Source organism: Colobus angolensis, unplaced genomic scaffold (assembly GCF_000951035.1).
Source record: "Colobus angolensis palliatus isolate OR3802 unplaced genomic scaffold, Cang.pa_1.0 Scaffold43, whole genome shotgun sequence".
NCBI classification, from domain to species: domain Eukaryota; kingdom Metazoa; phylum Chordata; class Mammalia; order Primates; family Cercopithecidae; genus Colobus; species Colobus angolensis.
The window spans coordinates 922,374-946,437 of NW_012117710.1; the positions used below are offsets into that span (position 1 = coordinate 922,374).

The 24,064-nt window shown below is 51.4% G+C and overlaps 1 protein-coding gene across 1 annotated transcript in view; it reads left to right on the top strand.

The window, feature by feature from the left end:
- Positions 1–1,044: 1,044 nt before the first annotated feature.
- Positions 1,045–24,064, top strand: part of DNAAF5 (dynein, axonemal, assembly factor 5) — a 51,427-nt gene continuing 28,407 nt past the window's right edge. The window contains exons 1-4 of the mRNA XM_011956924.1: positions 1,045–1,652; positions 12,952–13,076; positions 13,519–13,637; positions 22,752–22,984. Coding sequence (XP_011812314.1) covers positions 1,479–1,652; positions 12,952–13,076; positions 13,519–13,637; positions 22,752–22,984 — 651 coding nt within the window. The 5' untranslated portion in view covers positions 1,045–1,478. The remainder of the gene's footprint in view (positions 1,653–12,951; positions 13,077–13,518; positions 13,638–22,751; positions 22,985–24,064) is intronic.

The window sequence follows — 24,064 nt, forward strand, 5'->3', positions numbered from 1 at the left end:
CTGCTGGCGGGAAGGCTTTCCAGAGAGGGGAACACCGATGCTATAAATCCGTGGGCGATAGGGAGCAGGAAAGCAGTGAGAGATCTGGCCAGCTCAGGCCGTCCCAGTGATATCCCGATGATGGTTTGAATGTAGTGGGAAGTGCAGGGGGTGTAAATAGGAGTAGTAGACCCGAGTTCAGGTTCTTAAAAGATCACTGCAGCTGCGTGGAGAAGAGGTTCCGGCAGTAAAGGAAAAGCTGGACTTGGGGAAATGGCGAGATTTCCACGTTGGTTAACTTTGGATTTCACATGGTCCAGAACTCCTGTGGAGCTCGGGGAAGAGCCTTGGGCTGGACATGGCCATTGAGAATTCCTGGCATTTAATGTATTTCTCTTCAGCCCTCAACCACTTCCCTACCCCGTCTGTGCATCAGCCCCACGGGTGCTCCTGCTTCCTCCAGGGAGCCCCTCCCGGCCTTGCCATGTTCCCTCCCTGGACCGTAAGTTCCATAGGACAGCACCATGCCTGCCTGTGCCCCTGCCCCGAGCACAGCCTGCCGGGGTATGTGCTCACTGGTTGCTGTGAGGTGAGGGACTGTGCCTCTGCATGGAGCATCCCCTCATCTCCAGCACCTCTGGCCCTCCTCTCCCCTGGGTGGAGGGCCTCGCCTCTGGCCTCGGTCACACTGGGCAGTAGCAGAGAAGTTGAAGAGCTCACCCAAAGTCTCATTGGAATGGCCATTTCCCAGACAAGCCCCAAGTAGTGCAGAGCTGAGGCAAGAGGCAGTGTGAATGCCAGAGACCCTTTGGTTCTGACTTTTTTTTTTTTTCTTGGAGACGGAGTTTCACTCTTGTTGCCCAGGCTGGAGTGCAATGGGGTGATCTCTGCTCACTGCAACCTCCGCCTCCTGAGTTCAAGCGATTCTCCTGCCTCAGCCTCCCAAGTAGCTGGGATTACAGGTGCCCGCCACCTCTTGTTCTGACTTTCTGCGGGAACTTTACAAATAGGAAGTGCAGTGGCTTTTTCTGGAGTGGTTCTGGCCCAGCTTCCTGGAGGAGCCTGGGGACTGGTCTCAGTTGGGGCTGGGAGTGCAGCCTCCCCGCTGTCCTCTGGGCTCGGCTTCTTTCTTGTGGCCTCCAGTGTCCTCCTCAGGCCTCCACCTTGGCTTCAGCAGGTCCAGGCTCTCCCATCTTCAGCCACAATGGGGTTGCACCCCCAGCCTTTCCCTGCTGGTCCCTCTAAGCCCCCTGGGTTGCACAAGTGTCATCAAGGTGGGACACTTGTCCCTGAGCCTCTTCCTGTGCTGGACAGTACAGAGCTCTGTTTGGCAGCCTGGGTTGTTTACTGTTCTGCAGCAAGGACCTGGAGGGGAAGAGGAAGGGAGGTGAGGAGCTCACAGGCGGGCAGCTGTCCTCTGGAAGCCCACAGAGCTGGGCAAGGCGTGTGGGAGCAGCTCTGGTAACTGGGGGCCTCCCTGTCCCTCAGACCACTTCCACATGCAGTCGGAGTCTCTGATCGGGCCCCTGATGCAGACCATCTCCCACCAGCACTGGAAGGTCCGTGTGGCCGCCGTTGAAGCCACAGGTGCGGTGATCCAGTTTGGCAACGGGAAGTCCGTGGACGACGTGCTTTCCCATTTTGCTCAGCGACTGTTTGATGACGTCCCGCAGGTAACTGGTGTTTCTCCCGGACAGTCTGTTCCTCTCTCCACCACAGGCGGGCTGACGTGGTCTTTTTAACTAACGCACTTGTTCTTTTTTCAGAATGCTGCATGCACCAAATGTCCTTTCATTATTCCTACTCACAGGATGTTCCTATTCACATCTTGGAAAAACTAGGAGACAGCTGAACTGTTTTAATGTTTGGTGTTATGAATTCCAAGGGTGTGAGAAAGGATGGCTTGTGTAGTTATTGTCTCTTAGACACGGTGTGCTTCAGCAGTTGCAGGAGCTTCCTTAGTGCTCCCATCCATCAAGATGCACTTTCCTGAAAAGCCACCGTGGTTGGTGGACCTGGCCTGGGAAAAGAGTGCAGTCGGGGTTGGTTTGTTGGGGATAATTATGTTGTTGGGCTTTGGAAACCACCGAGAGACGGGCAGGCAGGCAGGCAGGAGTCCTACAGATGGGACTGAGTGTCGGCTTTACTGCTGGCAGAACCTGGCTTGGAGGGCATGTCTTGGATCTGAGGCCCCAGTGACTTGCTAAAACACCACACACTGTGGCCACCAGGGAAGCTGAGTGACCTCTGATCTTTCTGTGTCTGAGTTACCTGTCGGCGTAGTCAGACGTGTGATCTTTTTTTTTTTTTTTTTGAGGCGGAGTCTCGCTCTGTCACCCAGACTGGAGTGCAGTGGCCGGATCTCAGCTCACTGCAAGCTCCGCCTCCCGGGTTCACGCCATTCTCCTGCCTCAGCCTCCCGAGTAGCTGGGACTACAGGCGCCCGCCACCTTGCCCGGCTAGTTTTTGTATTTTTAGTAGAGACGGGGTTTCACCGTGTTAGCCAGGATGGTCTCGATCTCCTGACCTTGTGATCCGCCCATCTCGGCCTCCCAAAGTGCTGGGATTACAGGCTTGAGCCACCGCGCCCGGCTGACGTGTGATCTTTTGTGCCTGGCTTCTTCACCACGCATGGCTCCAGGTTTCAGCTTTGCAGAGGTAGGTTTCCTGATGGGAAATGACATGAAAGTGGTGAGTTGAAGAGTCACTCGGGTATTCTGGGGTGGGGATGGAAGCCCTGACTTGCTCCCTCATCTGTGCTCTTGGGGTCCAGCCGTAGGGCCGGCTGTAGGTGTGACACAGCACCTGCCCAGGATGCCCCTGCTTTGCCTCCATGGCCAGGCTTCATTCTCGGGCTCTGTCCCTCCAGCGGCAGTGTGGCTGCCTTGGGGCCGTGCGCAGAGACACAGAGGGACCCTTTCCTACCCAGGAGCTTTTGTTCACCCCCTTGGTCTCATCAGGCCAGCGGAAGTTGAGTCACCATGTATGCTGGCCGGCCCCTCCTGGAGCTGGTGTGGGTTCAGCACCAGGCAGCACAGAGGACCCCTGAGCACATTAGGCTCTGCCCGGTGGGGAGAAAGTGGGCAGAGTGCGGGGTCAGTGTCCATGCTGCCTGGCACTTGGCAGCAGGCACTTCTGGCAGTGACTAAATACTTGGGCTGCGGAGGGCAGTTCAGGGGGCCAGGGCAAGAACAGAGCCCAGTGAGAAGTGCAGGTGGCTGGCTGGTTTTTCTCTCCCACCTTTCTTAAGCCCGAGGCAGAGTATGGCCCGCAAGGAACATGGTGTCTGTGTCATGGGCCAAGTCTTATTCCTCAAAACAGTGTGATGACTCTATGGAGAGCTCTGTGTGCATACTGAAGCTCCATAGCTGATAGCTGTCGGTGTAACCTACCATCACTGTCTAAAAATACCGTCACTGTCTAAAAATACCATCGCTGTCTAAAAATACCGTCACTGTATCGATAGCTGTCTATAAATACTGGAACTCTGTGGAGCACTCTCTGTAAATACTAGAACTCTCTAGCTAGCTGCAGACGGTGTAACTCAGTATAACTATACCGTAACTGTGAAAATACCGTTACTACGTGTCGATAGCTGTCTATACATGCTATAACTGTATTGGTAGCTATGCATAAACCACCTACTCTGTATCAGTGGTTGTTAGAAAGCTGACATCACATCGTTGATCTGAAGCAAGCTTGTCCAACCTGCGGCCCGCAGGCCACGTGCTGCCTAGGACGGCTTTGAATGCCGCCCAGCACCAATTCATAAACTTTCTTAGAATGTTACGAGATTTTTTTGTGATTTTGTTTTTCTTTTAGCTCGTCAGCTATCATTAGTCTTAGTGTTATTTTACGAGTGGCCCAAGACAATTCTTCCAGCATGGCCCATTTCTTCCCAGTGGGGTTTGCATCCTATTAGCAGAGACCCTGCACAGCCCTTCATGTGAGTTTCATGTGGAGTCGGGTGCTGTCCCTTTTACTCTGATCAGCCCTGGAACCCTATCCGCTCTGCACAGAAGGTCCTGACTGCCTTCTGACTTGTAGGAAACCTTCCAGCAGCCTGCTAGACTCCGCTTAAATCACTCAACTTCACTGGAAGGCCCAGAAATAACTTCATCTCCTCCTTACGAGGCTCAGAGGCCTCAGAGCTCGCTCAGATAGCACAGCCAGGTGAGCCTTAGAGCAAGGTCAGGACGTGGGTGGTCTAGCCGCCCTGGAGCCCTAGGCCCCGGGACGGTGGTGTCTGAAGTTGTGGAAAGGGGGGTGTCCCAGTGCGGCAGGGGCTACTGCATCTCCCCACGTGCACATGACTGGAGCTCCCAGCCAGGACACTGATGGCATCCAGAATGCCGGCGAGGCAGGCAGGACGGACATATGGCCGTGCAGTTGTGAAGCAGGCCCTGAACAAACTGCCCTGTGCCGCCCTTAGGTGGGTGGCTTATGGACTTCGCCCTGCAAGGGTGCCCTGGTTGTCGCCAGGCCTGCAGTCGGCAGCTGCTCAGCTTTGCTGCAGTTTTCCTGCTCGATGTGTGCCGCTGGTGAGACCACCAGACCTGTTCTTGTCAAGAGGACCTTCCAGGAACATCAGATGTTACAGGAGAGGCTGGGGCTGCACGGACAGCTTTTCAGAGATGAGTGTTTGTCACGTTCCTGCCAAGTACCTGTTCGTCATTTGTATGCCTTCTTTTGATAAATGTCTATTCAGATCTGTCCATTTTTAAATCGGGTTATTAGATTTTTTTCTATTGAGTTTGAGCACCTTATGGATTCTGGTTGTGAGTCCCTTTTCTGATGGGTATTTGTGCAGCTGTTTTCTCCCATCCTGTGGGTCGTCTCCTCACTGTTGATGGTTTTCTTTGCTGTGCAGAAGCTTTTTAACTTGGTATGATCCCATTTGCCCATTCCTTCTTTGGTGGCCTGTGCTTTGGGCATTTTACTCAAGAAACCTTTGTCCAGACCACGTCCCAGAGAGTTTCCCCAGTGTTTTCTTGTAGTGGTTTCATAGTTTGAAGTCTTAGATTGAGGTGTTTAATCCGTTTTGATTTGACTTTTGTACGTGGTGAGAGATAGGGGTCCAGTTTCATTCTTCTGCATATGGATATCCAGTTTTCCCAGCACCATTTATTGAAGAAACTGCCCTTTCCCCAAGGTATATCCTTAGCACCTTTGTCAAAATGAGTACACTGTAAGTGTATGGATTTAATTTCTGGGTTCTCTATTCTGTTCCATCGGTCTGTGTGTCTGTTTTTATGCCAGTGTCATGCTGTTTTGATTGCTGTAGTTCTGTAGTATAAATTTTTTATGCCAGTGCCATGCTGTTTTGGTCGCTGTAGCTCTGTAGTATAAATTGAAGTCAGGTAATGTGATCCCTCCGGTTTTTTGTTTGTTTGTTTTTGTCGTGTTTTTTGCTCAGGATGGCTTTGGCTCTTCAGGGTCTTTTGAGGTTCCATATAAATTTTAGGATTATTTTTTCTGTTTCTGTGAAGAATGTCATTGGTATTTTGATAGGGATTACATTGAGTCTGTAGAGTGCTTTGGCTAGTATGGACATTTTAACAATATTGATTCTTCCAGTCCATGAACATGGAGTATGTTACCATTTTTTGTGTGTGTCCTCTTCAATTTTCTCACATTAGTGTTTTATAATTTGCATTGTAGAGATCTTTCACTTCTTTGGTTAAGTTAATTCCTAGATATCTTATTTTGTTTGTAGCTATTGTAAATGGAATTACTTTCTTGATTTCTTTTTCAGATTTGTTCACTGTTGGCATGTAGAAATGCTACTGGTTTTTGTTTGGTGATTTTTGTATCCTGCAACTTTACTGAATTTGTTTATCTGTTCTAATTTTTTTTTTGTGAAGTCTTTAGGTTTTTCCAAATGTAAGATTATATCATCTGCAAACAAGGATAATTGTCTTGCTTTTCAATTTGGATTCTCTTTATTTCTCTTCTGATTGTTCTAGCTAGTGCTTCCAGTACTGTGTTGACTAACAGTGGTGAAAGCGAGCATCCTTGTCTTGCTCCAGATTTAGAAGAAAGCCTTTGAGTTTTTTCCCCGTTCAGTGTGATACTAGCTGTGAGTCTCGTATATGGCTTTTTTTGTGCTGAGGTATGTTCCTTCTATACCCAGTTTTTTGAGGATTTTTATCATGAAGGGATGTTGAATTTTACGCTTTTTCTGCATCAATTGAAATAATCACATAGTTCTTGTCCTTCATTCTGCTGATATGATGTGTCACATTATTGGATTTGTGTATGTTGAGCCATCCTTGCATACCTGGAATAAATCCCACTTGGTCATGATGAATGATCTTTCTAATGTGCTGTTGAAACACTGTCTTGTTGAGGAAATTTTGCATCAGTATTCATCAGGGATATTGTCCTGTACTTTTCTTTTTCGATTGCATTTTTGTCTGGTTCTGGTATCAGGGTAGTACTGTCCTCATAAAATAAGCTTGAAGGTATTCCTTCCTCTTCTATTTCTTGGAATAGTTTGAGTAGGAGTGACATTAGTTCTTTAAATGTTTGATAAAATTTGACAGTGAAGTACTGGGTCCCAGGCTTTTCTTTGCTGGGTGGCTTTTCATTGCAGCTTCAATATCATTACTTGTTACTGGTCTGTTCGAGGTTTGGATTTCTTTATGATTTAATCTTGGTAGGTTGTATGTGTCTGGGAATTGATCCATTTCTTCTAGGTTTTCTAATTTATTGGCATATAGTTGCTCACGGTGTAGTTGCTCATACTGTAGTTGCTCACAGTGTCGGTGCTCATGGTGTAGTTGCTCATACTGTAGTTGCTCACAGTGCAGTTGCTCATGGTGTTGGTGCTCATGGTGTCGGTGCTCACGGTGTCGGTGCTCATGGTGCAGTTGCTCACGGTGTAGTTGCTCATGGCGTAGTTGCTCACAGTGTAGTTGCTCACGGTGCAGTTGCTCACAGCGTAGTTGCTCACGTTGTAGTTGCTCACGGTATAGTTGCTCACGGCGTCACTGCTCACGGTGTCGGTGCTCACGGTGCAGTTGCTCACGGTACAGTTGCTCACGGTGTCAGTGCTCACAGTGTAGTTGCTCACGGTGTTGTTGCTCACGGTGTAGTTGCTCATGGTGTCAGTGCTCACGGTGTCGGTGCTCACGGTGCAGTTCATGGTGCAGTTGCTCATGGTGTCGGTGCTCATGGTGTAGTTGCTCATATTGTAGTTGCTCATGATGTCAGTGCTCACAGTGTAGTTGCTCACGGTGCAGTTGCTCATGGTGCAGTTGCTCACGGTGTCGGTGCTCACGGTGTCAGTGCTCACAGTGCAGTTGCTCATGGTGCAGTTGCTCATGGTGTTGGTGCTCACAGTGTAGTTGCTCACGGCGTTGCTCACGGTGTAGTTGCTCATATTGTAGTTGCTCATGGTGTCAGTGCTCACAGTGTAGTTGCTCATGGTTTAGTTGTTCACGGTGTCGTTGCTTATATTGTAGTTGCTTATGGTGTGGTTGCTCGTATTGTAGTTGCTCATGGTGTAGCTGCTCACAGTGTCATTGCTCATGGTGTCGCTGCTCACAATGTTGTTATGGTGTAGTTGATCACAGTCTCTAATGATGCTTTGAATTTCTATAGTATCAGTTGTGTAATGTCCCCTTTTTGATCTGATTTTATTTACTTGGGTCTTCTCTTAGTCTGGTTAAAGGTGTGTTGATTTTGCTTATCTGTTCAAAAAGCTAACTTTTCATTTTGTTTGTCTTTTGTATTTTTTTGTTTCAATTTCATTTATTTCTGCTCTTATTTCTTCTACTAACTTTGAGTTTGGTTTGCTCTTGCTTTCCTAGTTCTTTTCGACGCAGCGTAAGGTTACTCTTTGAAGTTGCCTGCTTTTTGGATGTAGGTGCTGATTGCTACACACTTGCCTCTTAGTGCTGCTTTTGTTGTTTTGGCATATTGTGTTTCCATTTTCATTTAAGAATTTTTTAGGCCAGGCGTGGTGGCTCAAGCCTGTAATCCCAGCACTTTGGGAGGCCGAGACAGGCAGATCACGAGGTCAGGAGATCGAGACCATCCTGGCTAACACGGTGAAACCCCATCTCTACCAAAAAATAAAAAAAAAAAAACTAGCCGGGCGAGGTGACAGGCACCTGTAGTCCCAGCTACTCGGGAGGCTGAGGCAGGAGAATGGCGTAAACCCGGGAGGCGGAGCTTGCAGTGAGCTGAGATCCGGCCACTGCACTCCAGCCTGGGTGACAGAGCGAGACTCCGTCTCAAAAAAAAAAAGAATTTTTTAAATTTCTTTCTTAATTTCTTCGTTGACCCACTGGTCATTCAGGAGCATATTATTTAATTTCGATGTATTTGTATAGTTTCCAAAGTTCTTGTTATTAATTTCTAGTTTCATGTTTTAAGGCTTGTTTCATGGCCTAACGTGGTCTATCCTTGAGAATGATCCATGTGCTGAGGAGAAGAATGTGTATTAGGTAGCTGTTGGATGCAGCGTTCTGTAAATATCTATTAGGTGCATTAGGTCTATAGCGCAGATTAAGTCCGATGTTTCTTGGTTGATTTTGTCTCTGGATTATTTGTCTAATACTGGAAGTGGGGCGTTGAAGCCTCTAGCTGTTACTGTGTTGGAGTCTGTCTCAACAGACAATATTTGGTTTATATATCTGGATATTCCAGTGTTGGGTGAATACATATTTAAAGTTACGTCCTCTTGCTGAGTTGACCCCTTTATCATTATATGATGACCTTTGTCTCTTACTATAGTTTTCGTCTTGAAATCTGTTTTGTCTAAGTATAGCTATCCCTGCCCTTTTTTTGGTTTCCATTTGTGCAGAATATCTTTTTGCACCCCTTTATTTTCAACCTACGTGTGCCTTTTTGGTGACGTGTGTTTCTTGTCGGTAACAGATAGCTGGGTCCTGGTTTTCTTACCCATGCAGCCACTCTGTCTTTTGAATGGAGACTTTAGTCTGCTTACATTCAATGTTGTTATTGATAAGTAAGGACTTATTCCTTTTGTTTTGTTGTTTTCTGGTTGTTTTGTGGTCTGCTCTTCCTTCTTGCCTTCCTGTCTTCCTTTTTATGAAGATGATTTTCTCTGTTTTTTTTTTTTTTCGTATGTTTTAATTTCTTTTTGTTTTTTGTGTATCTATTGTAGGGTTTTGTATTTGGAGTTACCACGAGGCTTGCAAATAACATAACCCATTATTTTAAACTGATGGCAACTGAACACTGATTGTAAAAACAAACAGCAGCAAAGAAAAAAAATGAATAGAAACTCTACACTTTAATTTTATCCCCTCTGCTTTTTAACTTTTTGTTGTTTTTATATTTTTGTCTTGAAAAGTCATTGTAGTGATTTTTATTTTTATTCATTTATTTATTTTTATTGTTTTATTTTTGAGATGGAGTCTTGCTCTGTCACCTAGGCTGGAGTGTAATGGTGCCATCTTGGCTAACTGCAACCTCCACCTCCCAGCTTCAAGCGATTCTCCTGCCTCACCCTGCTGAGTAACTGGGATTACAGGTATCCACCACCACACCCGGCTAATTTTTGTATTTTTTAGTAGAGACGGGGTTTCACCATATTGGCGAGGCTTATCTCGAGCTCCTGAGCTCAGGTGATCCACCCGCCTCGGCCTCCCCAAGTGCTGGGATTACAGGTGTGAGCCACCGCACCCAGCCAGCTAGTTATTTTTCATGGGCTCATCTTTTAGTCTTTCTACTCAGGGTGTGAACATTTTACACCCCACAGTTACAGTGTTACAACAGTCTGTGTTTTTCTGTGTGCTTACTGTTACCAGTGAGTTGTATCCTTTTAGATGATTTGTTATTGCTGCTCAGCATCCTTGTTTTTCAGATTGAAGAACACTCTTTAACATTTCTTGTAGGACAGTTCTGATGTTGATGAAATTCCTCAGCTTTTGTTTGTCTGGGAAAGTCTGTCTCCCTCATGTTTGAAGGATTTTTCACTGGATATACGAGGGTAAAAGTTTCCTCTCCTTCAGCACTTTAAATACGCTACGCCACTGTCTCCTGGCCAGTGAGGTCTCCTCTGAGAGGTCGTTGCCAGGCGTACTGGAGCTGCGTTGTATGTGATTTGTTGTTTTTTCCCTCTTGCTGCTTTTAGAACCCTTTCTTCATCCTCGATCTTTGGGAGTTTGGTTGTTAAATGTCTTGAGGTAGTTTTATTGGGTTAAATCTGGTTGGTATTCTGTAGCCTTCTTGTACTTGAGTGCTGGCATCTTTTTCTAGGTTTGGAAAATTCTTTGATATTATCCCTTTGAGTAAATTTTCTACCCCAATTTCTCTCTCTCTACCTGCTCTTGAAGGCCAGGAACTCTTAGATTTGCCCCTTTGAGGCTATTTTCTAGATCCTGTCCATGTGCCTCATTCTTTCTATTCTTTTTTCTTTTGTCTCTATGTATTTTCAAATAGCCCGTCTTCAAGCTGCTCACTAGTTCTTTCTTCTGCATAGTCAGTTCTGCTGTTAAGAGGCTCCGATGCATTCTTCAGTATGCCAATCGCATTTTTCAACTCCAGAATTTCTGCCTGATGCGTTTTAATTATTTCAGTCTCTTTGTTAATTTCTCTGATAGGATTCTGAATTCCTTCTCCATGTTATCTTGGATTTTGCTGGGCGTCCTCAAACAGCTGTTTTGAGTTTTCTGTCTGAAGGGTCACCTATCCCTGTCACGCCGGGATTGGTCACCGGCGCCTTATTTAGTTCACTTGGTGAGATCATGTTTTCCTGGATGCTCCTGATGCTTGTGGCTGTCGGTCGATGTCGCTAGGTATTTACTGTCATCTTTGCAGTCTGGGCTTGTTTGTACCCATCCTTCTTGCGAAGGCTTCTAATTCATTTCTTTTGCTTTTTAGAAAAAAAATTGAAAACCATCCTGCTTTGTTAAACTGTTACATGGCAGTGCGGTATTCAGTGTTGTTTTTGAACTAAAAGAAAAGGGATAATCTGTCCCATGCTAATTAGCATTTGCAGATTTCTTATGATACCAGTAGAAACTGATAGAAAAGGTGGTGGCAGTCCATAAGACTCAGGAGCAGCCCCAAATCCTAGCCCTGCAGCTGTCCTTGCTATGAGGTGAGATGTTTGAAGCTCCTTTCTACAAAAGAAGCCTATCTGTGGGTTCCAACAGACAGGTGGCCGTCCTGGGCAGGGCCCTGCAGAGACCCTGGCACAGGTGCAGGAGGTCAGGGAGGAGAAAGCAGCGAGGCCAACTCAGCGAGTTCAGACTGCTCCCCGGCTGCCGGCCTGGGGCAGAGTGTGCTCAGGCCTTGCCATGTGGCCCTGGATGCCCGCCCGTCTCCTGGAGAGGGCCCCATCACGTGTGTTTGGGCTCGGGGCTGGCTGCAGTCTGGCTTGTCTCAGTCATGCCCTCTGCCCGACAGGCTTTCGAGCATCTCAGCACATGGCACAGGCTGAGCTTGGAGTTGGCCACTCACGTGGATTAGCGTCTTGGCAGGTGCGGCCATGAGTGGTGCCTGTTGACTGCATTAAACCCTGGGGCATCTCTGCTCGAGACCCGCCAGCGCTGTGTATGAAGACGACAGTGACAGCTTGTTCTGTGGTGACTCTCTAACCAGGTGGTGGAGTGGCCATGGAGCTGATTTGGGTTTCTCAATTGTTATATGGGTACTTGTATTTGTGGTTGCTAGTAAGGCCCTGTGTCAGTTAGTAACCCCCGCAAATGCACCACGCATTCTCGTGTCCCCTATGCTGTGTCCCCTATGCACGCTTCCCTGCTGCTCGCACGCCAGAGTCGCCTGTGCTCACCACACGGGCAGCAGGAGTCAGGCGCGTCAGGCCTCTCCTTGTGTGAACTTGTCTACCCCTCACGGGACCTCAGTGACGAGCCCTGTCAGTCATTCCTTCCCATTTTCCAGGTGGGAATGAACTTCGGAGCGGTCAGGCCAGGGCCCGGGTCCCAGGCCGGCAGGGACAGATCCTAGATGTGATCTGCTTGGCTCTGGGCCTTGTTGGAGCCGGGGCGGGGCAACCCCTCCTCCGAGTCCCAGTGAGTGACCACGCCATGGGCACAGCTGCTGCTCGGGTCCCCTGCACCTACGAGTGGCTGTGAGTGCTATTGCTAATGGTGCATAGCTGTGCAGAGACGCTTCATCCAAAGTGTCAGGAGGGATGAGGGTCCTGTGCCGCACAGCCCAGCCAGGCACTGATGGCACCACAGAGTCAGCCCCTGGCCTCACAGGGGACAACTCTGAAGCTCGTTCACACCCCAGAGCTCCCTGGATCAGTCTATAGCTGGCTTCAGCCACACCCCTTCCTCACCCAGCTTCTTCTTGGCTGTTCCCAGTTCCCTCTGAGGAGTGTTGGTGCTGGTCCCCATCTCAGGCACTGCCCTTTGGGAGCTTGGCTAAGGCACCTGGTGTCTGTTAAGCTGGTTTCTTCTGCCTGCGTAGGCAAGATAGGCAGAAGCCCTCGTGCCCCCTCTTCAGACACCCAGCAGCAGAACCGGGGACCCTGCTGGTTTCCTCCAGAGTCCCTGGGCTCTGGGACCAGATGCCTTTGAGGTCTGGCCATGGTGCACCATACTTGCTGTAGCCCGGCTCACTGAGCACCCAGGGTGAGACAGGCACAGCCTGGTCAGGAGGTTTTCATGCAGAAGACTGAACACGCGGCACAGCTCAGGCAGCAGCTAGGAGCCTGCTCTCGCCGATAGGACCAGGCCGGGGCACGGGGGACATGTGTGAGAGGCTGCAGGACAGCAGCATTCCTCTCCGGCCCAGCCAGGGGGGGACTGGCAGAGCTGGCTGGGACCCAGACTTGGTGGCACCCAAGACCCCGGCCATGCACGTCTGCCTTGGGGATGGCATCCAGGTGGTGGCAGGTGGCCCAGGACCTGGCCGTGCCACTGCCTCAGGCAGCGTCTGCATAGCGGCACTCAGAGCTGCGCTGTGGCATCAACTCCGGCATCCCCTTCGCCTACACGAATCCTTATCCCTTCCTCTCGTGCACAGGTCCGGCGGGCGGTGGCCTCTGTGGTAGGCGGCTGGCTGCTGCGTCTGCGCGACCGCTACTCCTTCTTCCACAAGCTCATCCCTCTGCTGCTCAGCAGCCTCAACGACGAGGTTCCCGAGGTCAGGTACGTGGGCAGGTATCCAGCCGGCGGCCGTGGGCCCTGCTTCCTAAACAGTCGTGTATAGCAGTGGTGGTTTCTCTTCACTTAGAATCTGTCACAGAAACCTGCTCATGTCCCTTCGTCCCTGTGCTCTGAGGCGATGTGCCGTACAGAAGGCCTCTGGTTTTGTAAACATCATTTCACATCTTTTTAACATTTGACCGAGTAATGGACAGAGATCAGACAGCCCCCTTGGTGTACTGCCGGTAGAGTGCTCACAAGATGAACGGGATTCCTGGTCCACCTTTTCTGGGGTTAGGGAGCTTCCCACTCTCGTATGATGGGGTCTTTAGGCGACCCGTGTCGTGGCACAGCCCTGTGGCCTCCTGGGCATCCCTGGGAACTTGCAGGGCCCTCCCCTGCGTGCCCTGCCCTGAGCCGCTGTTGTCTGTCTGTTGTGCCACAGGCAGCTGGCTGTCAGCCTCTGGGAAGACGTTGGCCTGCAGTGGCAGAAGGAGAATGAGGAGGACCTGAAGGACAAGCTGGACTTCGCTCCTCCCACCCCACCCCATTACCCTCCGCATGGTAAGTGACCGAGGCAGAGGGGAGCGCCGGGAGGCGAGCCCTTGTTGGGTAGGAAAGGGGCTTCTAAACCTGAAGGAAGCTTCAGCTCTTGGAGTTCTGAGCCCAGGCGGCCGCGTTGGAAGGGTGCAGGCATCTCCCCATTGTGCTGGGACTCCTACATCCCAGGCACCTGGGACCTCCCTGCGTCCTGGGCAGAGCACGTCTCTCCTCAGCATCTGGGGAGCCCCCATGTGCCTCGCAGTGACCTCTCCCCTCCTCTGACCAGCTTTATTTTAAAAAGGCCCTGGGCTTCTGAAAGTGTCCAGTGCACTGCTAGATGGTGTCCGCCCCCCTCCCTTGGCTGTGCACACAAGGGTGCATTGAACTCTGGGTTCCTGGGCAGCTCTGCTGGTGGTTGGGGGATGTTGGAAACAGTGGGATAAGGGGCTCATCATTTCACCAAGACAGAGCTCAGCACAAGGGCCACGGATGAGGTGAGGTCTTCGTGGTTCCACATGATTTCCAACCTGGGAACAGGGTCCCCTGCTGCGTGGCCTCCCGCCCTTCCCACATTTGCTCCCTGGTCATGTTGCGGGCACCCATGTATGTCTCTGCAGAGCCCAGCAGGTCTGGCTGAGTCTGAGTGGAGGCTCCCAGGTCCGGCCCCAACACACTTGCTCTGCCATGCCACTGGCCCACCTCGGGCTTCATCTGTGTAGAAACCACTCTCTCGTGGAGCTGAGTGTCTTCCACTTGCACATGGTCGGGTGTTTTCATCACTTGAGTCTATCTGCAGGGTGTCTTAAAAGTGAGTAATAGATACGCACTGATAAGGACAGAAAGTAGGTGAAGCACAGCCCAAATCAGATGCACAGCCCAAATCAATCAGATACCCAGCCCAAATCAATCAGATGCACAGCCCAAATCAGATACCCTGAGAGATTTGCAGCCTCAACTTACTTCCCATGTCACCTCCCTGGCCTAGTCCGGGCGCTGAAGTAGCCCAGGGTCAGGTCCTGGAGGGAAGTGTTGTACTCTGTCAAATACAGCATTAAAGCAGCTTCTTGGCTGGGCATGGAGGCTCACGCCTGTATCCCAGCTACTCGGGAGGCCAGGGCAGATCACTGGAGCCCAGGAGTTGGAGACTAACCTAGGCAACACAGCAAGACTCCGACTCTACAAATGTTTTAACAAAAACAAAACAAATTCGCTGGGTGTGGTGGTGCGCGCCTGTATCCCAGCTGCTCCAGAGGCTGAGGTGGGAGGATCGCTTGGGTCCAGGAAGTTGAGGCTGCGGTGAGCTATGACCACGCCCCTGTACTCCAGCCTGGGCAACAGAGTGAGACTCCATCTCAAAAAAAAGAAGAGGAACTGTATTTGCAAACTATGCCTCTGAAAATGAGTTAATTTTAACATATAAAACACTTAGGGCCGGGTATGGTAGCGGGCACCTGTGGTCCCAGCTATTTGCGAGCCTGAGGCAGGAGAATGGTGTGAACCCGGGAGGAGGAGCTTGCAGTGAGCCGAGATTGCACCACTGTAGTCCAGCCTGGGGCCCAGAGCGAGACTTCATCTCAAAAAAAAAAAAAAAAAATGTGGAAGTTAGACATGAGGCCGCTTACGAACTCTCCGTTGAACTCGCACTGTCTGCGCACCAGTGACGGGAGTGGAATCCCACACGTGCTGTGGTTCTCTGTCAGTGCGTCTCCGTCCAGCCGCCTGGGGTGGGCTTCTGCGCTGGTCGGACCTAGAAGCTAAGCTGTGGGTTGTTTGCTTCTGGCGATTTCAGCTGGGCTCTCCTCACCGATGAGGAAATGCGGCTCCTTAGAGAGGGTCCAGCCTGTCTGCCTAATTCATGCTACACGGAGCTCACGCCGCATGGCAAATTGTTCTCCACGTGCTCACTGAGAAGCCAGTGGAAGGCCCTTCAGGTGTCAGTGGGGCAGGAACGCCGTCCCCAAGATGCAGGAGGGTCCAGTCCTTCCCGCTGTGCACCAGAGAGGGAGGCAGAGGGGGCCAGGGACAGTTTCTGGAAGGTACGATCCTGAAGACAGAGCAAAGCACACACATATACGCAAACACATACACATATTCACAGGCATGCACATGCACACGTGTATACACATACGTCTGTGCACACACGTGTACATGCATAGCCTCGCACATGTGTACACACATACACATCTGTGCATACGTACGTGCATATCCACGCACACACGTGCACATACATATACACATGTACACATGTACATACACACACATCCCGCTCTGCCCTCGCCAACTGGCTGGCCCTGCTAGTAGGTTCCCGGAAGGGGCTTCCTCCCTGTGGTGGAAACACAGGCTCTTTCGAGGCTGCCTGATTTAGAATTGGTTCAAGGACTTGGGACTGTTCCTGACTGATAATTGCAAAAACACAGTTACCCATGCCGAGGCGTGGAGAGTGTCGTTAGGCACAGAATTTTTGTTTCGAGTAGAGCAGAGTAAATTTAGAATTGAATTACAATCAGAGTCAGTGGCATAAGCACTACATTTTGTTAGATTTTTGGCATTTTCCCCTCAAATTACTTTGCTTCAGTCTGTAGATTTGAATTTTAAATACGATTTCTCAGATTTTTTTCTACAGTATTTTAAATGTCAGATCAGAAGAATATCTGAGTCTCTTCCTCAGAAGTTTGCACTGGCCTTGTATCGCCAAGCAAATGCCCTCCCTACCGTCCTGCCACCCCCCGCCTACCATGCCCAGGGTCTGTGACGTCCTCCTTACCATCCTGCTGCCCCCGCCCGTCGTGCCCATTGTCTGTGACGTCCTCTTTACCATCCTGCCACCCCCTGCCCGCCCTGCCCAGGGTCTGTGACGTCCCCTCCCCCAGGACCATACTGCATTCACCCTCCAGGGCTGCAGCTCTGTGAGTTTTGAGCAGCACCGCCTCTGTCGCCTGCATGTGGGCATCTCCACCTCCCAGAACCTTGGGCCCTGGCACTGCTGCCATGGGCTGCGTCCTGTGCGTCCCTTCCAGGATGTCACGAGCATGAGGTCGTGGGAGCATGGCTGCTGGCGTCTGCTCCCTCCTCTCTGCGTGGCGCATTGGAGGCTCGTGCGTGGCACCTGTGTGCAGCACTTTCCTTCTTCATGTGAGTCCCGTTCCCCCCCGTGGACAGACCATCCGGTCACTAGCAGGGCACATTCAGGTGCTTTCTAGTCTTTCACCATCACAGGTAAAGCTGATGTAAAGACTTGCAGCCTGGTTTTTGTGAGAGTGTTTTACTGGATAAACACTCAGGCATGGGACTGCTGGGCCGTAGGTACAGTCCTTACTTTGTTAGAAACTCACCACACGCTGTTTTCCACACCCTTCGCGCCACGTCGCATCCCTACGGGCACTGGACGAGCTTTCCAGGTGCCGTAGTCAGGCCAGCTTATGAAGTGGGGTTTGCTGTTTTTAGCGTGTCGGTTGGTACGCAGCGGTGGCCTGGGGTGTTTCAGTTTGCAATTCCCTAATGAGAGGACATTGGGATCTTTTCCTGTGCTGTGCTGTGCTTCTGCGCACCCATGCATCTTCTTCGGTGGCCGTTCACATCTGTCATCTATTAAATCGGGTTGTCTGTTTCTGAGTGTGGAGTTTGAGGACCCCTGCCATGCCCTGGATGCAGGTCCCGCATCAGACTGTTTCAGGCTCCGCAGCGGGGCCTCAGCTCTGGCTCCCGCTCCCCTCAGAGCTCCGGCAGCTGCCCCCTACCTCGGTGGAGGTGCTTCTTGTCCTCGGTGGACCCAGACCCTGTGCTCACCTCACCGCTCGCTCCAGGGGCCTGTCCGTCTGCTGCCATCCCCAGCCCCCAGAGGCAGTGAGCCAGGCTCGGTGGCTCTGTGGGCACCCAGGGAGCCGATGAGTGGCTGCGTGGCCTGTCTTACCTGCAAAAACGGGCAGTCCGACCCTGTGGTTGAGCTGCCAAGGGTGTGAACAGGCAAAGTTTGGTAATATTTTCAGATTACGGCTAATGCAAGCGGTGCTCAGAGGTCATGACCTATCAATAAAGAATTCACGTGGGCCTGGATCTGAAGTGTAATCAGAGCCCAGTTTTCCTGTTTCCTAGGAAAATAAGGTGTGCACCACATAGAAATGTAGTTCGTACCATATAGTTTGTCGTTAGCTTTGCAGACACAGCACAGGTTTCCGTTAACAGCACTGAAACCTCCACCTTCACAACCAAGCTTCACCCTGGGAGGATTGTGAGGGCATCACCCACCGTCCTGAAGTCAGTCACTTCCCCGAACACCGTGCCCTTCTCACGCGGAAGCACACGTTCACGCCTGGCGTGTCTGACGATCGCACTGCCAGCCGCCAGCCGCAGATGGCTCAGTGACAACGCTCCAGAGTCCTTTCTGCTTTGAGACTATCCCTCTGTTAAGATTGTTTTCCTTGGCAATGCCTGAGTGTAAAGGAAAGCGCCTCATGGTGCTGGTGAGTGGCCGGCCAGAGCTTTTCACACAGGACAGACTTGGCTCTTCTTAAAGCCTGACTTACAAGTGAGCAGGGTTCCCTGTGGATGAACGCTGCCATGTGACGGCCTTCTCCTCCCTCCGTTCTCCTGTTCTGCCTCGGAGCTCGCACCTATTCTGCTTTACTTGTGTGTTTCATCTGTGTGTTAGGAAAGATGGAAGCTTGAATGGAAATTGTCAGAAACGTTACATTGTGCAAAGGGGCTGGAAAAGCTGGTTAGCATCGTCTGAAGCCAGCAAGGACCCACATGTGGAGCGCTGGCCAGCTCTGAGTTAGCCGGGGGTGTTGCAGAAGAAGGAACTCGTTTTATTTTTTTTAGGCACACTTGCTCTGTCACCCAGGCTGGAGTGCAGTGGCGTGATCCCAGCTCACTGCAGCCTCCACCTACCAGGTTCAAGCAACTCTCCTGCCTCAGCCTCCCAAGTAGCTGGGATTACAGGCGCCCACCACCACACCCTGATAATTTTTATATTTTTAGTAGAGACGGGGTTTCACCATATTGGTCAGGCTGGTCTCCAACTCCTGACCTCAGGTGATCCACACGCCTCGGCCTCCCAAAGTGCTGGGATTACAGGCGTGAGTCACGGTGCCCAGCCTATGTCTGCTATAATATTAAGTATAGAAAAACAGGCTTCAGAACCATATAAGGCCATGTGCTGCATAACGGCGTTTGAGTCCATGACTGACCGCAGGGAGGAGGCTGGTCCCCTCACGTGGTGACATCGTGTTTCTACTGTACCTTCTCTGTGTTCGGAAACAAATGCTCACCGTCTGCTGCAGTGTCTGTGTGTTGAGTGCAGTCACCTTGCTGCACAGGTTCGTAGCCTGGGAGCCTCACAGGCATCGCACAGCCCAGGCGTCGCCCAGCCCGGGCGTGTAGGAGGCTGCGCCATCCAGGCTTGTGTATGTCACTGTAGGACATTCACATGGCGACCAAATCACCCAGCGACGTGTTTCCCAGAACGCACCCCGCCGTTCAGCAGCACTTGACCGAACCCAGAACCAGCGGTCCCCTGCCTTTTCACCACGGACTGGTTTTGTGGAAGACAATTTTTCCATGGGTGGGGCGGGGAGCAGGGTGGTTTCAGGATAAAATTGTTCTTCCTCAGCTCATGAGGCGTTTGGTTCTCATAAGGAGCGCATAACCCAGATCCCTCGCACGCACAGTTCACAGGAGGGTTTGCCCTCCCCTGAGAACCTCATGCCGCCACTGATCTGACAGGAGGTAGAGCTCAGGCGGTCACGCTCCTTCACCATCCGCTTACCTTCTGCTGTGGGACCCAGTTCCAAACAGGCCTCAAACCAGTCCCAGCCTGTGTCCAGGCCATGGGTATCCCTGCCCAGCACCGGCCAGTGTTTCTTTGGAAATACCCACAGGCCCAGGTGCCCACAAAGCTCTGTTCAGCTGTCAGCGGACCTCTCCCTGGCTGTTCTTGGTCACACATCCCTCATTTTGCAAACTTTCCAGAGTGGATCATCATCAGGAAGAAAGGTGCAGCCAGGTTTGGTGGTGCATGCCTGTAATATTGAGGTCAGGAGTTCAAGACCAGGCTGGCCAACATGGTGAAACCCCATCTCTACTAAAAATACAAAACTTAGCCAGATGTGATGGCATGCACCTGTATGTAGTACCAGCTACTCAGGAGGCTGAGACATGAGAATGGAGAATTGCTCGAACTCAGGAGGCGAACGTTTCAGTGAGCTGAGATGGTGCCACTGCACTGCAGCCTGGGTGACAGAGCGAGACGCTTTCTCTAAAAATAGAAAAAGACCCTTTAAATCCTGACATGTCATGGTCTTATTTCTATCTTTACAGTTGCTCTGAATTTATTTTTTATTTTTTGTTTTTTATTTTTTTCAAGATGGAGTCTTGCTCTGTCGCCCAGGCTGGAGTGCAGTGGCATGATCTTGGCTCACTGCAAGCTCCACCTCCTGGGTTCAAGCGATTCACCTGCCTCAGCCTCCGAGTAGCTGGGATTATAGGCATCTGCCACCACACCCAGCTTATTTTTTCTATTTTTAGTAGAGACGGGGTTTCACCATGTTGGTCAGGCTGGTCTTGAACTCCTGACCTCAGGTGACCCGCCCGTCTCGGCCTCGCAACTTGCTGGGATTACAGGCATGAGCCACCGCGCCCGGCCTGAATTTTTAAGATCAAAACCTTTTCATCAATCCCTGAAGGCTTTTGTGTAAAAATCGATAAACTGATTGTGAAATTCTTGTGGGCGTGCAAAGGACCCACAGCCGCCGAAGCATTGGGGAGGAGCGAGGCTGAATGGCAGCGGTGCCTGGGTGCAGGACTCGCAAAACCACAGTGAGGGGCCGCGTGGTGTTGGCTTTCAGACCAATGAGCGGAACAAGAGTCCAGAAACAGGTGCCCGCATGCAGACCACTGACTTGATGAAGGCTCAAAGACGATTTAATGGAGTCTTTTAATAAGGGTGCTGTAATGATAGGCTTACTCATATGCCAGAAAGTGAACTGGGAGTGAAAAACTTACCCCGGTTGCGTCAGGGGCCTGAAGGTAAAGCCCAGAACCGCAGAGCTAGGATGAAGCCTTCATGACCGTGGGCCGGGCCACGCTTCCCTAGGTGCGTCCGCAAAAGACCACAGAGCTGGGATGAAGCCTTAGTGACCACGGGCTGGGCCACGCTTCCCTGGGTGCGTCCTCAAAAGCACGCTCTGTAACAGGGCAAAGCAATGTGCTGGACTTCACCAGAATGAACACTTCTGCTCTTTCAAAGGCCTGTTGAGAAAACGAAAAGACAAACCAAAGACTGAGATGTCTGGAGATGATGTATGTAGGGATTTGTCTCCAGAGTATAGAAAGAGCTCTTGAAACTCAGCAGGAAAACAATCCAGTTTTTTAAATGGGTAGAAAACAATTTGGAAAGACCCTTCACCAGGGAAGATAACACAGGCGGCAAACAAGCCCGTGAAGAAGAAGATGCTCAGTGTGGTTAGTCGTCACGGAATGCAGAGGAAAACCACACAGAAACGCCGCTGTGCCTCTCAGACGGGTCTCAATTCAAGACTGAGCGTACCGCATGCTGCTGAGAATGGGAAGGAGTGTGGACTGGCTCAAACACTTTAGAAAATAGTCTCTAAAACAGTTAAACGCATGCACCTTCCCTGTGACCCAGCCCTTCCACAGCTGGTATTTGCCCTGGCACAGTGAAAGCACAAGCCACACAGACTTGCCCTGGACACCATTCGAGTGCTCCTCTGCAGAAGAACGGGCAGCAAACTGGCATCTCCTCAGAACAGGCCACTTCCGAGCTTCAGAAAGGAGCGGGCACGGGCAGACCTTAGAAAACCACGCAGAGCGAAAGAAGCAGAGAAGAAAGAGAGTGAATGACAGGCTTCCACTTGTGTCAAGCTCTAGAAAGTGCAGCCCAGTCACGGGACAGAAAGCAGATCCGGAGGTGCCAGGGCGCCATGGGGGCCGCACTGCAGAGGAGCAGAGGAAGCCGCGTGAAGGACGTGGCCATCACCCCCACCATGGTGATGGCTTTGCAGGCATCTCTCTGATCATACACGTCAGCACGTGTGGCGAGTGTGTTGCTTGCATCTCTGTGTGGCTCTAAATATTTTGTTTCTTGGCATACGGTCTCACTCTGTCACCCAGGCTGAGTGCTGGGGCACAGCCCTCCCACCTCAGCCTCCTGAGTAGCTGGGACCACAGGCGTGCACCACGGCACCTGGCTCATCTTCCTGTTTTTTTTTTTTTAAGACGGAGTCTCGTTCTGTCGCCCAGGCTGGAGTGCCGTGGCGCGATCTCCGCTCACTGCAAGCTCCGCCCCCCGGGTTCACACCATTCTCCTGCCTCAGCCTCCCGAGTAGCTGGGACTACAGGCGCCCGCCACCTCGCCCGGCTAGTTTTTGTTGTTTTTTTTTTTTTTTGTATTTTTAGTAGAGACGGGGTTTCACAGTGTTAGCCAGGATGATCTCGATCTTCGGACCTCGTGATCCGCCCGCCTCGGCCTCCGAAAGTGCTGGGAGTACAGGCGTGAGCCACCGCGCCCGGCCCATCTTCCGCTTTTTATAGAGGTGGGGTCTTTGCCATGTTGCCCAGGCTGGTCTTGAATTCCTGGGCTCTAGTAATCCACCTGCCTTGGCCTCCACAGTGCTAGGACTGCAACCGTGCACCACCTATGTGAATGTTCTGAATGAAAGGGGCATTTGGGGCCGGGCGCGGTGGCTCAAGCCTGTAATCCCAGCACTTTGGGAGGCCAAGACGGGCGGATCACGAGGTCAGGAGATCGAGACCATCCTGGCTAACACGGTGAAACCCCGTCTCTACTAAAAAATACGAAAAACTAGCCGGGCGTGGTGGCGGGCGCCTGTAGTCCCAGCTACTCGGGAGGCTGAGACAGGAGAATGGCGTAAACCCGGGAGGCGGAGCTTGCAGTGAGCTGAGATCCGGCCACTGCACTCCAGCCCGGGGGACTGAGTGAGACTCCGTCTCAAAAAAAAAAAGGCGGGGGGGGCATTTGGTAGCTTTGCGTCCACCCCGAGACTTGTTTTGAAATGGTGAGTTTGAAACTCACAGGTGTCCCTTAAATGCGACGTGCAGTAACTTCAGTTGTTGAGGTTTTGCTTGTGCATTTCTTGTTCTGTCTCTTTTTTGTTCCAGAGCATCGCCCTGTGCTGGGCTGCCGGGAGCTTGTCTTCAGGAACCTCTCCAAGATCCTCCCTGCCCTGTGCCACGACATCACAGACTGGGTGGTGGGCACCCGAGTGAAGTCGGCACAGCTGCTGCCGGTGCTGCTGCTGCACGCGGAGGACCACGCCACGCAGCACCTGGAGATCGTCCTCCGGACCCTGTTCCAGGCCTGCACCGATGAGGAGGCAGCCGTGGTCCACAGCGTGAGTGGCCGCGGAGCTCTAACTTGAGCTTAAGATCCCACCTCCGTGGTGTGTGGGGCCTGAGGCTGTGACAGACACAGTTGGGACAGCCGAGACAGCGTTCCCGTCACACGCAGGCCGCAGCCCCTCCCCACGCCCGGCCCCTGGGAACCACCGGTCTGTTTTCTGTACCTGTAGGTAACGGCGTGTTGAGGGTGAACCCTCCATGCTGGTCTTCAAGCACACTCCGGGGCGCAGTGCCGGGTGCGTGTTGTGTAAACGTGCCGTGCGCCAGACAGGGACCAGGCTGCTGACTCAGGACTGAGATGCCCAGAGTTCAGCATTGACATCCGGGCTGTCCTCAGAGGCCTTCCAGGCCTCACAGGGGCTGTGGGGGCCCCCGGCGGCGGGGAGGGCACAGCCTCAGGTGTCCTGTGAGTGGCGTCCGTGGTGCCGTCCTCTTTCTCACTCCCTGTCTGCACTGGGTGGGTGGTTATCGCCTCGGCAACAGTGGGTACGCACAAGGGAGTCCCATGCTTGGGCCACTCCTGCTCACTAGGCCGGGCCGTGCTGACAGTTACCACTGGGGGGACCTCACACCCGCCCCACAAGGACACTTCCTAGTGCTTAGGAGAAAAACTAAAGCTTTGACTTGAGGTTTCAGTTCAAAATATCCTCATCTTGAACCTTAAATTCCATTGCAAGGAGGCCTTGCCAGTAGCTTTTACTTTTAGTGGTCCAGGTCACTGTTACTAGCTGGGCGTCGTGGCATGCACCTGTGGCTCCAGCTACCGGGAGGCTGAGGTGGGAGGATCACCTGAGCCCGGGAGGTCAAAGCTGCAGTGAGCTATGATAGCGCCACTCCTCTCCAGCCTGGGCGACGGAGTGAGACTGTCTCAGATAAAACAAAAAAATCTAAATCATTGTGACTGATTTAAAGTAAATGTTCCGGTTTCCATGTTATTTACATGTCATGTTTCTACTTTTCAAAAACTACCATGAATTTAAAATTGTCTGTAGTCCTCTGTGGAATCTATGGGAGAGCAAGAGACACAGGGGGCGAGGCTGAGACAGGACAGAGACGTGTGTGTGATCCGCTGT